Consider the following 15048-nt stretch of genomic DNA (forward strand, 5'->3'; position numbering starts at 1 on the left):
CTTCACTGTTACACTGAGGTGACCTACAAAAAAGGCAGTCACATCTTTCAACACCTCATTCCCACTCTTTGCTGCAAAGATAGCGATGGCTGAATTCTGCAGCTCACCCTAACATCCAGAAGTCATAAATTGCATAAAAAAGCTAAAGGTTATAAAATAACACATTGTCTCTGTATGAGGACGTTGACGTAGCCAGGGGCTATGAGGGGGAAGGTGACCTTTCCCTGCTCTGGCAGAGTGTTAGTATCACACATTCAGCAGCTACAGGTACGATGGGTGTTTGAGAAGGAACCACTGCATTCATTCTCATCACTTTATCCGTGACACACTGGTTGCTGCTAAAACAAGTTGCTGTTCCATTACAAAGCCACATAAAGGTTGGCCTCTCTTTTCAGATGAGATGCAGGCACTCAGGTTTTCAACACCCAGCCATGTGCTTGTACTGAGCTGAGCTGAAAAAAAAGTGGGAGAAGCTAGATTTGATTTGAAAATCTCACCCATTAAGCTTCCTCTACAAACATTGAATTGTATTGCATCATTTACTTGTTCACACTTAAAATAATCTAAACAACATTAAACTATCCTAAACTGTGATATAATTAAAACAGTAATGTTCTAGATCAGGCTTTTTCCCTGCTGGCATTCCTGGCTTTGGATCAATACATCTTAGTCTCACAAAATGTTGTCTAGTACATGACACAATAAAAATTGTGGCTAAAGCCCTGATATATCTACCAGTAATAGTGCTATGACTTGGAAGTAAATAATAAATATGCATGACTGTTTGGAATCACAGCACTACATGGCATATCGCATACCTTATTTTAGCAACCAGATTTAGTTTTGTGCTTTTTAATGTTGATAGCAACTCTGAAACAAATATGTTAACATTATAAGTCAGTACACTTACATATTGTCTATTAGCTTGTAACAAAATTACTCAAATTGAAAAAGAGCTGCTTAAAATCCATTTGGAGATACTCCATACTGAACAAAGCAACTGGAAAATTAGTCTACTTTATCAAGATTAGAAGGTACTATGAATTTTAAGGATTTAAAATAAAATACATAATAGAGCCAAAATCATGATACTTCAATGTCATTTTGAGTGTTTTTCAACACTTCATGATAAAAGCAGTTTAAGATTCTGTTCCGACTCTAACCCAGAGGAAGGCGCAATTGATTTTTGAGATTTAAAAGTCATGTCTTAATGCCACAGTCAGAATCTGTCCAGCATTCAATTCTCCAGTTCAGCCTTCTCTTTGCCATGCAGAGGACAAACAGCCAGCATCAGCTGCTCATCCATACTGTCTCCTACATATAAGGAGGCAGCTAGCACAGGCAGAGGCTTCTGTAGAGCTTTTTCTGCACTGGGGAGATTTCCAGTACCAAAAGAACTTCCCAAGAGCATTTTGGGGCCAATGTCCTCCCTTTGGATTTGCATGATAAACACGAAGTGCCTGATCTCACCAGTCTCCAGTTTGTAATGCCTTTGTTTCCTCCTGGCTTTAAGAAATGGTATAGAATAGGTTACTTACAGACTTAAATAGCAAGCTGAACCTACCCCTTTCAGTAATCACGTGATTACTAGGAAAATGTTATGTACTTGGCTTAGTTTTTATGACACTTGAAATTCTTCAATACAATAAATTTATGAGCATGTAGGCTCTGCCACCACAGAAGGTGTTGTTCTCCTTCTGATGCAACAAATACCAAAAGAGGAACACGCTGGAAGGCCTTAGTTACCAACAATGTAGTGTATTTCAAGGCAGAGTTGTTAAAATGGCAAGTGTCACCAGCTATTATTTCTTTCTCAATTACTATTATTTTTATAATATTACATTTAATATAAGGAGGTTGCTACCCCTCAGAGTTCTTCATTCTTCTCTTCCCACGTTGATAATTTGATATCTGGCAAAACTGCAAAGACCCATATGTGTAGGCCACAGCGTGGGGGGAGTTTCCAGTTGCTAACGGATGTTTTCACCACTGTCAGGAGGGCTGTCAGTTTTGGTATTCAGGGTGGCCTGAATATCAAAAAGCTTGCCACCCTAACAAACAACAGCAACAAACTGGCTGTGCAACCACACTCTGAGCAGAAAGCACCTCTCTGTTGGGGGAAAGAAATATAAGCTTCTGGTTGTTTTGTTTTGTTTTGTTTTGTTTTTAAGAAGTCTTCTCTTCCCCCCAACCTCCTCCCTCAGTTGTATTATTAATGATGCTTACATTGCAAAATTACAATTTTATTTCAAAGGGATGCTTTATGAAGGTATGTTGGTGATAAACTGTCAGACTTTTTTAGCATAAGGATCTACTGAGAGCTACCTTTAAAAAAACAAAGAAAATCCAAAGAACCCTTAGGCACCACCAGAAATAGGCAGCAACTTATAAAAAGGTATTTAACATGCCAGAGCATTGTTTTTCATCCTCCCCTTTTCAACCACCTGTGTCCTGATCTGGTCAGAGACTGCAAATACAGTGAGCATCTCAAACCAAAAGTACCAAAAATCTGGTTAAATAACTGACTGGTTTTTGGTTAAAAAAACTGATACAGAAATGTGCATTTGGCTAGTCCACTGTCAAAAAGAAGATATTTTAATCTTCAAATCCACATGCTATATGTTTTACTTTTTTTTTCCCCAAAACCTACACTAAAAATATGTTACCATTTTGTATATTGTCATTTCATCCCTCTTACTGAAATACTGGGAATGAAAGAAATCATGTATCAAACTCTCTTTGTGCTAGACGTACATATACTCACAGGTATTATTGGAGAGTTATTAAATGTCACTATTCATTGAGACATGACATTTAATGTCTTTCTTACAAAAGAAAAAAAAAATCTGGCTAAAGTTTGTATCTTTGCATGGAAATATTTTAGAGCCTTACTATGATACCAATGGCTTCTTCATCCACGCTTACCAAAAATGTATTGTCTTCCCTCTCCATATGTGCTTGGTCCTAAGCACGCTACAGCAAACAAAGCTACCCAAGGCTGAACCCCAGAGAAATAGATATTTGACTTGGTAGACACTAAGCCAGTAAACTCAAAGCCTTGAAGGATCAACGCTTTCAATTATGACTTCTAATGATATCTAAACTGTTAATAATGTTTTTTTGCAGTGACTCAAATTATTCTGTTAAGAGTGGGATCATGAGACATGCTACCATGTTTTTTTGTTTCCATACTTATTCTAAAAGAAAACTACGAAAGTTTAAACATGATCTGTATTTTTTTTAATAGAAGGTGCTTTTAATTAAGTAAATTTGAACCATGCTATGAGACTAAAATTCAGGACATTTAACAACCTATCACTTGGCTCTTCTCCCCATCATCTGTGTAGAGATGTACATAGTTCCATAAAGCAGCTACTTTTCAAAGTTACTGAATCACAACTGAAGTCACAAGGAATTGTGTGTGCTCAGCATTTCTTTACATCAAATCAGATATACATATATTTATATATTTACATTGAAAAGCACCAGTCTGAAGCTCAGCATAGCACTGCTGCATGTATCTTGTCCATCAACTAACCACAATATCCTCTTTGCTAGCCATCTTCTTGTGCTTTTAAGGCACCCAGACATTAGCCCAAATCAGAGATTGATTGTCTCCATTTAGCTACATATCTTTTCAAGCATCAAAATGACTGAGTTAAAAAAAAAAAAAAAGGCTACTAGTAACAGGAGGCTGTTGTTAACCAGCAAGCTCAGGTGGGTCCGTGTGTATAGAGATCAGAAGAAGATGCTGCTGCTGCATGCTGTTTGCTTCTCCAATGTGAATTTATAAAGGGAGGTGGAAAGTGCAATATCAAGGAAATTATCAAGAATTAAAAGATTAAATTCCCAGGAACCAATGAAGTCAAAGAAAAATGGAATATGGATTCAGCCCTAAAAAGATAAAATTATTTAACAACTTATTAAAACAGTTCATCATCGTAATTAAAATCCAAGTGCCTACAAGGAAGTTGCACAAGAAAGGTAATTATTTATGAGGAGACTTTTAAAAGCCATTTATTGTGAATTTGGGAGAGAATCAGTCTGAAAGAGTTGGTAGTAAAAAGAAATTGTTTGTTTATTCATAAAACTTATTTTGGTCTAGCAAACCACTCAGAATCCCTAACATCTGCTCAATGGCAGCTGTAAGTAACATTAGGAACACTCAGCCAATTTATATCTTTCCTTTTTATTAAAAAATAAACAGGTATTTTTAAATTATTCACAAGTAAATTAACATAAAAATCAGTGCTGTAGCAACTCACATTTTGTGGAAAGGAGTCTGCAAGCTTTGTATAATCACGATGATCTAAACCTTTCTACGTTTCACTGACTACTTTAGTCTTTATGTGATGTCCCACCTAATTTAGCAAATGAAAACGTAGAAAACCTACAAGCCGTATCAGTCACAGCTATGAATAATACAGAACGCATCACTGATGCCTCAAATGCTGTATTAGCTGCCTCCTTCCAACTTGAACAGATTCTAGTCTTACCTTCCCTTTGCCTTCCACCATTTAAAACCTTCCCTCGTGCAGTCTCAGCTCTTCTCTTACTTCTGTCTTTCATGAAACAGACCTTACAATAACCTCAACTGGCACAACTGTTTGCTGAATTATTGCCAAGTAGGGAAATGTTAGTAATTAATAATTCTTTGTAATGAAAATCTGTAGCATTTCTATATGTACATTGCTAAGTGCTCTGCATGTTCCTGTGTATTGCAAAAAAATAGTGTACAAAAGGCACAGGAACCCCGTCATCCCTCAAGATTTCTCTGTACCCAACACACTTAAAAAAAAAAAAAAAAAAAAAAAAAAAGCCTCTCTTGAACATTTCAGCAGAAAAATTCATTGCATCCTTCCTCTAGGTTTCTCTCATGCATTCAGTTCTTACTTCCTAATAGGAGCAACTCTCTGCAGATGAACTCATCAAGTAGTTCAAAAGCATGGAGTAGCTATGTTTATTTTACCAGGATTTTTTTGGTTTTACTTTTAAGCTGCAAACCAGCATTTCTGCAGTACACTCTGGAGACAGTTAGTTTACAGCTAAGTAAGCTGTAATTCTAACCCAGGCACTGGAAATCACTGGAAATGGCATAGCTACAACAGCACTGAGTCCATCCAGCTGAAGGTCCCCGAGGAGCCTGCCTTGAGGCTGCAACTGCGCTACAACTGTAACTGAGCAAACTGCTCTGAAGCTAAATCTGGTTACAGTCAGAGAAGCTGCAAACAGTACCTGATTACAACAGGAATATAACCAGTTAGCTATCAACAGCTTGTGCATGGTGTCTTGTTACCAGAGCACCGCACAAAAATCCTGCCCCTCTCCTCTTGCTGGGGACTAGAGGTCATGAGAAATGTGGCACCCGCTTCCATCACACCCCACCAAGCTGCTTTCTCATCGTGGGGCTTGGGTTCATTTCAAAGCTCCATTTATGTGTAAGGCTTTGCATTTTCTTTCAGCTATCTACATGTCCATTTTCCAGGACCAGTGGGAAGAAGGCTTTTGAAGATGCATGATTCATAATTTTGTTTTGCATAATTTAAGTCTAATGTGCTGCATGGAATATGGAACATTGCCATTTGTTTCCATTCTGGTCCTTTAGAGATGAATTAACAAATCTTGATAAATGACAAAATTTTACTTCTGCAATGTTTGGGATAAACTGATAAGTTGGACATTGGATTGGCAGTGTAGCTGCAAAGGTGACAGAAGGAAGACTTTTTGTTTATAAAAATGTCCTGGCACAGTTAAGGAGGAAGTTTTTCTACATTTCAGATTTACTGAGAACTCAACTTGAGAAATCAGCTGCAGTTGTACACTGCAGGGAAAGTCACTCTATAGCACAAGTGCTAGAGGGGGAGAAACATCAAAGGTGCAACAGACAATCAGATGTCAGATCCCTGTTGACTTGCCATGAAGACTATGGACTTTACTATCTTCTTTGTCTTTGAAAACTTCCCTCAAAAGCAGGGCTTTTACAAGAAGCTCTGGAATGCTGCTGCAGTTCGGTTACAAAATAGGCATGGTCAAAAACTAGAAACTGACTTATATGAGAGATGATAAAATTAAAAACCATCATTTCAAAAAAGGAATGCAAACTAAATAAACAAAACAGAAATGTTTCCCAGAGGTTGAAATTCCAAAGTATCGTGTCAAAGAAAGTACATGGTTTGCAGTTTGGTAACACGAATCAAAGGAGCATAGAAAACCCAGGAGACAGACTCTAAATAATCAAAGTACCTACCAAGGAAGTCCAGGTCCCTTCACAACTCACCAAAAATACTGCAAGCAAACACTGGGGCAAGCTGGGAAAAACCATGAAGTGCTCTTTCCAAACACCAGTGAAATAAGCACATTCCTGAAGAATATTGTCATATTCCAATAGAAATATTTTCCTTTGAAAAAAAAAGATCGAGAAACCCTACTAAGATAAACTTTTGAATTGCAGTTAAAAACTTATAAGAAAGGGAAACTGTTAAATATAAGCTTAAATATTTGCAATTGAATAATCAATCCTGTTTAGCTCAGTAAGGAACATGCTTGTAGTGACACACAATGCAGCAGCTAGCTTGGGTATTCAGCCTGTTCCTCTGAACTTAATGAAGTAACACCTGGAAATACAGTGTCAGCACTATTAAAATGTGATTTGTAAAAGTTAGTTCATATCTTTATACTGATTTCAGTATTTTTAAGATCCACTTTATTGGTAAGGAAACTACTCATAATCTCCTTAGGACTAATTTGTTTGATATGATTAATTTCTCTCCCATTTTAATGTCTCAGTATGGAACTCACTTGTGTTTTGTGTCCACCTCTTGGTACACTGCTTTGTTTTTCACTGCATTCCTGTTCCTTATGAGTAAATAGGTTTGTTCAAATGAGCATCTAAAGAGTTTCAAAATGGCCTCTTGATGTTCAAGATCACATATTCCTGGTGTATTTTTCCATTCAACATCTTTCTGTTTAGAAGTCTAATTTCACATTCTGCTATGATAGGCATATGCTTCAAAATAATTTCAGATCAGATCAGCCTGATCACAAGGCCATGCCACCCTAAAAGCAACACAAAAATCCCAGGACCTGTAACTGTAAAAGCATGCTGAGTTTATTTCCACATCTATATTAAGTTGCTGTTAAGGGACTGAATATTCTAACTGGTGTTCCTACTTGCAATCTCTTAAAAGATACTTTAATATTTCATAAGACAATTTTGTATAATTGATAGATACGGTAAATTAAATATTTATTTCTATTTTTCACTTGTTTAGTAGAATTTAACACCTGCTCCTAACACAATAAAAAAACAACCTGAAATATCAGAGAAATAAATAGTACCCTGTACATCTATTGATTTTACATAATATTTCCATGTTTTAAAATTACATTCTCTCGAACCATTACCTTCAATACCGGAGCTTCACAGATGCAAAGTTTTTTGCTATGAAGCCGTGTTATTTTGATGGCATGTTTGACTAGAACTATTCACTGTGCAACGATTTCTGAATCTGAAGCGATATGAAACTTCAAAAGTTTTAACTCAAATTCTAACAAATTATTTAACATAGAAACAAGGTTTCATTCATGGGGAAAATTAACGCAACAGGGGTGCTTTCTCACCTCTCTGCATCAGTTGTTGTAAATTGAAAGTATACCATTTAGATATTCCTTAATTAACATGCTCTGCAAAGATCTCGACTATCAGCAAAAGAAAAACACTATTCAGGCATTTAGGATAGTTTGTTAATAGAAGGCTGACCCCTCCCAGCAGTATGTCACACTTGACAGTACATGCCTACTCACTGTAACCTATTTCACACCAGTTTCAGAGGTTGAAGCACAAAGAATAGCCACTTTCTTATAAATCAAGTAGCAGAAATCCTTGCAGGCTAGGGTTCAAACCCTTAAAATACACCACAGGACAATGGAAGCCCACAGCACCTGTCCATGCTTTGAAGACCTGTGTTAAAGAAAGAATAACTTGTTGTATGATCCTCACTGATCCCGCTGTCTCTGTCTTCTCTGAGATCCAGTGACAAGTCCTGGGGAGATACCAGACTCCTTCTCCTCCACACTTTCTTGTAGGGGCATGTTGCTCATTCCACTGTGCTCAGTGAAGGGAGAGCACCAAAGCATAGTAAAACAGACATACAGGAGGCATAGCAACCCTCCTCCATTTAGAAGAATGTTTTGTGTGGACTGCTGTGAAAACAGCTGAAGGAAGGTGACCTCCCCGCTGCTAGACAGTGCCAGTCAGTTGTGCAGTGCATGGTACCATCACTCTCAAGTACCATGGCAAGCTCTGCCAGCTCCTGCCTCCACTGTCACTTCCAGGACTGGCTCTGATAATCAGAAGCTCTCTCCAGAAAATTTCCAAAATTTCTCTTGCTCAAACTTCTCCATTTCAGTTGTGACTAAGGGTATTCCATTTTTATGCACAAACAAAGGAAAAATTCTGCCTTCTAATGAGAGGAATATGTTTCTGCTTCTATCTTAATTTACTAGACATCACAGAGGTCCTATGAAATGCTCAACATCAATTTTATGCATGGAAAAAAACAGAGAAGTTAACTGAGTCGTCAAAGATGATGGCAAGCTAGGAATCATTCTGCTATTTCAAACAATCCTAGCCATCTTCTGGTTTCCTGACCCAACCATGTTATTCTGTTGAGAGGTGCTTGGAAATAGCACAGTTTCTCTTTATAAGTGGGGAATGGGTGGCAGGAAAGTAAAGCAGTATTGTGGATAACACAAAATCAAACAAACAGGTATATTAAGAGCAGGTTGTCAACTGTTTTTGCATCGGTATGTCTTCTTTGACTTGAATAGAGGCTTTATATTGCTATTTCTGATTACAGAACACCATTACTAGAATAGGCCTTTCACAAAATTAGCAAACCGAGTCATCAGGCATCCTGGTATGGCAAATATGAACAACCCCACACAACCATCTCCCCTAGATATGGCTGTATATGCAAGCACATGGTTCAGTAAGCATGTAAGTAAATGTATAACAAAATGTGGCATTGCATGCATATCTGGGTTTCTACCTTAAACCACAAACAAATGAGGCTTTACTGTATGCACGACAACTCTGTTGTCCCCTCAAAGATCCTATGTACTTCAACATTTCTGTTTCTCTTGTATATTACTTCTAACCTCTACTTACCCATACAGTATTCTGTTGCTCTTTTGACTTTACTGAGAAGATTTTCCATTAGAGTCCACCCAAGTGTTTCTTAACCATTCCTTCACATTCCTTCATTTCTGACTCCCTATACATACATAATGGAGTTCAAGACAGATTTTTAAGTCTCATTTTGCATTCCTTCCAGATCTGCTTTATTCAAGACCAATACTGTTTTTGTGTTACTACTCTTTGTGTGGACCCTCATCAGTAATCCAGACCTGAGGATATTGTGATTGTATTGTTAGAACTTTTCAACTCCAAGCTTATCTATCACGCCTACATTATTTCTAGTGATTAGCTGCACTATCACTGTTAAGCTTGTAGGCAATTACATCGTTTAAGGGAGCATCCTTGTACTGTCTTTCTGAACACGCAGCTATCTGCATTTTTATACTACCGGCTTTTTTCTTCTTCTCTTTTCTCCCCACTCTGTACCAGAATAAATCGAGTCACTTGTTCCTGTGCAGATCTCTTTTATATAGATTATATTTAAAGACTTTCCGTGTTGCCAAGAACATCTTCTGATCTAACTGCTAATCCAAACTCTTTTTTATTCTATAACAACATTCAAACTTTTGAGGCAGACTGTGTTACTCTGCAGTGCTCTGTATCTTGTTTTTTCCACAGCATGTTTTATGCTTGTTCCTTGCACTGAACTTTCAGTGATGTTAACCAGAGCTGTGAACATGCAGAACGACTGCAGACTATACAGAATGTGAGACATCTGCTGCAGCAAACAGACGGTAAAGTTATCAACAACCTTAGTGTTAATTAATGTCCCAATGAGTCTCTTACAGCAGCCATACTGCGACCATTTCTACATTCCAAGGCAGTAACCAAGGCTGTACTCCTCAACATACCTGCAACACTGCATCTTCACAATGCAACGTGCTGAAGCAGTTCCAACTCTGCAAGCTCAAATTTATCTAAGTTCAAAATTTAGATTTGAACTTAGTTCAACTTTGAACAAGTTCAAATTATCTAAAAATTCTGAAGGAAGGCTTTGGACAAACGAGGTACTGTTTGCATGTGTTCAGACAGAAGAGGGCCAATACAAACATCGTATTATGCACTCAGTAAATTGAAAGAAATTCAGAAACGTGCTCGTGCCCATGCTAGGATCTAATCTGTACCACCAGAAGATCTCAGTCAAAGCATATTGGGAGTATTCTCTACCATTTGATAGCACAGGTGGAAGAACTCTCTCCACACTGTGCTTTGTTCTCTGAAGACAAGCAGTCAATGCAAGAACACACTGCATTTCAACATCTACCTTTTCCTTCCAGTCAAGCCAGAACAGCAAGAAATCCATCCTGCACCTTGGACTCACTCAGAGTCCTGCTTCATTCCTTCGAGAAAGGAATCACCACCAGACTGTGACTGAGAAAGCCTTAGTCACCAGTCAGACGATCAGTCCTCTTCCCATATATTCAGAAGAGTAAGGACTTACTAGTTTGCCCCCGGCTCTACACCAGTAAATCTAAACATCATCAGTCACCCTGGAAAGCACTCAAAGCCAGTTCACGTCTGTAGAAAGGAATTGACAGTTTTAACCTGGTCTGCTTTTAGAACATGACAGCCACACTTTACTCCTCATTTCTGACTGTCCCTTTACAGGGCAAAGTGTGTCTTTTACTAATACACAGCAAACTCAATACAGTTGGTTGTGTTTCGGATGCATAAAATGAGACACAGATTGGAATCTTGTTTCGTATCTGCTGCCCAGCCTCCTGCCCTGCTTTGCCTTTCATTTGCTCTGGGCTCTAATAACTACCTTGTTAGTATCAAATTACAGCTGAAGCTGTGGACAAATAATTAAATCAAACTTGTTTTTAAGCATAATGCAGCTCAAATGCTACTGAATAGGGCCCTCAACTTCTGGTACGAGCATGGGATTTAAAGCCAGGAACTCACAACTGATCACAGCTTAACTTTTGACTTGTCTGTTATGATCTTTATCTCATACTTTACAGAGCTATTGTGAGATTTATTCTGCTAAAGTCTGTGTGTACATGTACTTTGAAGATGCAAAGTGCAATCTAAGTGCTAAGTATTATTACTTATTCAGTAGTCTTGTTTCCTACATTAGTAGCATCTGCACGAAGCATGCCTAGATTTTCAATCAAATTTTGCTAGTTTGGTCTCCTCTCTTCTTTTTCATGAAACATTTGCTTGGTAGAACCTTTGCTTTGGACCATGACAGTCCACGTCCAGCAGCAGGAAGTGCATTCCTAACACTTAGAAGGCTGCTAGCATGTTTAAAGCCATACCATCTAACCTGGCTCCAAACAAATCTTTGCAAGATAGTGTTATAGCAACAGTTATTGGTACCTCAGAATTTGCGTTCACATTACCCATGCTAAAAATGTGTCTGCATTAATATTATCTGCAGTATATGTATCTTATTTAGAGATGGGCTAAAAACTTTGTGTAGCTTGGCATTATTCTGTGAAGTTCCACACCACATTTCTTGGACTCTCCCTTTAATCATTAAAGTGTTACAACTTTTCTTAATTCAGGACTAGCCTTGTGTGTGGTGGGATGTTCTGGTCTTCAGGATTTTTGAGGAAACCTCTTCAAGCGGTACTCCTGTGTCTTGAGTTTTCTTAGGGGGAACCCTTGTGCCACTTATTCTCTGCTTTTAGAGACAAAGATTGAGTATGACAGCCCTCAGCTAGTCTCCCCCTGGATCTAAGCAAAGCCAGCCTATTTGTGAAAATGATTTATGGAAATGAGTGTGTACTAACTGGAACCACTGCAATAAGGTAGGTTGAAGCTTGGCAGGACTGATAGCAGGTTCTCCTAAGAACTGCAAAGCACATTGCTTCTTCACCGTTTAGCTCTATTATTTCTGCTCACTTTGGAATTAACAGTATCACAGGATCTACAAATTTCTGTGGGCAGATTCCACGTTTTAATTTTCTTCTTCTAAAGAAGGTTGCTTCAACCATCTTTCGATACTTTTTACAGGCTTCTTTGTGCTAGAGACTCTAGACATTAGTTTGCTTTAGCAATAAATCATTCACTTTCTAAATTCAATTTTTATAAGACTCAGTATCTCCACTTATTTGAGTAACTGCTTAATGACCTACAAAAAATTATTTGAAACCCATATGTTTAGTAGAGCTGCAGAAGAGTATACATCACTCCTTCCTGATCTTTACATAGGTACTTGTTTAGTTATTTATAATGAAAACAAATATCTTTCATATGTCACTGTTGTATTTCCATCAGCTTCCCAAAGAATGAGGTAAAATGAGATGTACTGTGGAGACCAGCTTTGACAGCTAAAAATGACAGAGGAAGTTTTCACTTTCAATGCAAAGTATATTTATTTAGTTACTTCCACCACCTCTCCTCCATTTGTATACCTTAATGAATACAAATTCTTATATAGAACAATTAAGTTTTTGTAATTAGGTAATCTGGTTAAAACATCATTTTCCAAAATACAAACCTTAACTGAAATATGCAATTCAGTCATCCACATCTTTACTCAACCTTTCCCTTCCCACTTCAAATTTATCATCTTCCCCCTCCTTGTCTGACTTCTTTGGCAGTCTTTTTTTTTTTTTTTCCGACACAAACATAAAGGCTTCTCTGCAATAATAAAACTGTGTACAAGACCTGTTTTTTATTTCCTTTTCTCTCTTTTTTTTTTTTTTTTTTTTAAGGCACCAAGGTGAAGAAACATAGTGTATATGTAGATCCCACTGGTACTGGGGAACCAGGCACTCCTATTTGTGTTCCTCAGAACTGTTTCTTCCAAGAGGCTCCAAAGATGCAGATTTGAGTGTTTTCTGTAGAAATGAACCTGACTCACACAAGTGTACACAAGACGTTGAAAACTACTGATTAGTTTGCTCTGCTCACTGTCTGGAAACTTTCTGGTAGAATCGAAGATGCAGTGAGTTACCCTTGGGAAGCTCAAGCACTCAGACTCACCATCAACACCTCAAGAAGCTCAAATAGTGGCAGTGCACATTACACAAAATGACCAAAAAAATCCCCGATTCATTGCTAAGAACTGATCTCAGTCAGCTTTCTGAAAAAAATGTGCTCCTTTGGTAGTCACACAGAGCCACGGATGTGCAGTCCTTACCTTTTCCACTATCTCCTCTTTAGCACTGCAAGAATTATTCTTGCCAGCTGACTCACTGTCCTTAGAGGGCTGTCAGCCTCTTCCAGCAGCACTCAGAAATAGATACTTAAATATTCCAGAAGAATTTTTAGCACGTCAGTCAAGTTGGTAAAGGGTTGGTTAGAAGAATTTAAGAGAACTGGGTGCCTGTTCCCATTCTGATGTCCTTCTCCCTATGTACTGCGCTAGAGAAGGAAGAAAAAGTAGACATGGTACTTCAGAGATACGGTTTCAGACACGGGAGGAGCCTAATAGAGGCCAATGATTATATTTACTTCAAATAGATACAGGTTATTACTGTATTCGCTGTGAAGCCACTCTTTTTTCCCCCCAAAGTTCTGGCAGGTGCAAGGATTAGCAACTTATACACAGGCATGTTGTACAAAGCACATTTTCTACAGCTGACCCCTTCCATCAGTGCACGGCTGGGATCTGTATGTCTTGCTGGGCTCAGGAGCTCACTGGGGTTTCCACCAAGTCCTGCAAGGACTGGGCTTCAGAGTACAGCTACAGACGTGGCCTATGCTATCACTTTTGAGCACAGACGTGTGCAGGCACACTGCCCCAGCCTGAGCGTGGCCCTTACTGTTATCTTAAAATCATAGCATTATCTTAAAAAAAAAACAGTGGAGGGGCACACCTTTTACCTTTTACCTTTTGCCATACTTTTTCAAGTCAGTTATAGAATCATCTGTGCAGCTGGCTTCTCCAGTGGCTGAAGCCCCACTTGCTACCTGAATCAGACTAAATATATCATGCTGTTCTTCCCAGCACACACCCATCATTCCTCAAATCAGCATAAGGAAGCCTGTACACAAATTTTGAAAAGTTACTCGGGAGAGGAGACATCTGCATTGCATTCCCTGCTCAGTTAATTGCTTTGTGCAAAGCAGAGCAACTTTATCAGGAGGGACCAAAAACCTTAATGGCAAATACACTGTAAAATTCACCTTTGTGTGTGAGAACAACCATGGAGTGCCCAGGTGCCAGACATCCCAGGGAAGCTTTTTAACCATGGAGCTAGTGCTAAATCAGCACTGTGACACCTTCCTGTCCCCAACCTTCTGAGTTTCACAAATGAGACAGATGGGAAAAAAATATGTATTTTAATAAATGTTGCAACACAGATCAGTGCTTCAGGACCTAGGTGAGAGTGTGCATGCCCAGCAACAGTAATGTAAATATCAGTACAGATAGGATTTTGTGCTCCCTACACGATAGACTTGCATTATGTGCTGCACAGTGAAAACAGTTTAAGGATTACAAGCCATGTCCTCAGCTGCACAGATACAACTGTATACAAGGCAGGTCAGTAAACCAAATTGTTGAGGGGGTGGCAATTAGAAAAAAAAAAAAAAAAAATCAAAGCTAGTTACCCCTTTCTGACGTAATTTGTATCAGTATTAATTTGATAACTCAGTTTACTGTGCAGCATGATGAGCACTTCTAACACCATAGCTGAAGGAGCAGCAAATTTGCAGACAAGTACAGGAACAAGTGGCCAGAGGTAGCAAGAACTTCTAAAGTAAGTTTTGCATTTGAATCCAATATACTACATAACTAATTTCTCCACATAAAATTAATCACTAGATTCAGGGTTATCAGAGGTGTTCTTTTTTACATTCAAATGAAAGTTCCCTGGACCTGACATATCCACTAGATCAGCTGCATTTTTCCTTTCTTTCTTTCTTTTAAATCATAACAGCAGCTACAAAAA

General features: G+C 38.4%; 1 protein-coding gene across 5 annotated transcripts in view; it reads right to left on the minus strand.

Moving 5' to 3' along the window:
• Positions 1-15048, minus strand: part of DERA (deoxyribose-phosphate aldolase) — a 53905-nt gene that overhangs the window by 12265 nt on the left and 26592 nt on the right. Inside the window, exon 7 of one of the 5 annotated variants that reach the window (XM_084498606.1) lies at positions 12497-13516. The exons of the other annotated variants lie outside the window; for them this stretch is intronic. Coding sequence (XP_084354732.1) covers positions 13452-13516 — 65 coding nt within the window. The 3' untranslated portion in view covers positions 12497-13451. Of the gene's footprint in view, positions 1-12496; positions 13517-15048 lie in introns of those variants that run through there. 5 annotated transcript variants of the gene reach the window in all.

The sequence above is a fragment of the Aythya ferina genome, assembly GCF_964211825.1.
Source record: "Aythya ferina genome assembly, chromosome: 1".
Classification (NCBI taxonomy): domain Eukaryota; kingdom Metazoa; phylum Chordata; class Aves; order Anseriformes; family Anatidae; genus Aythya; species Aythya ferina.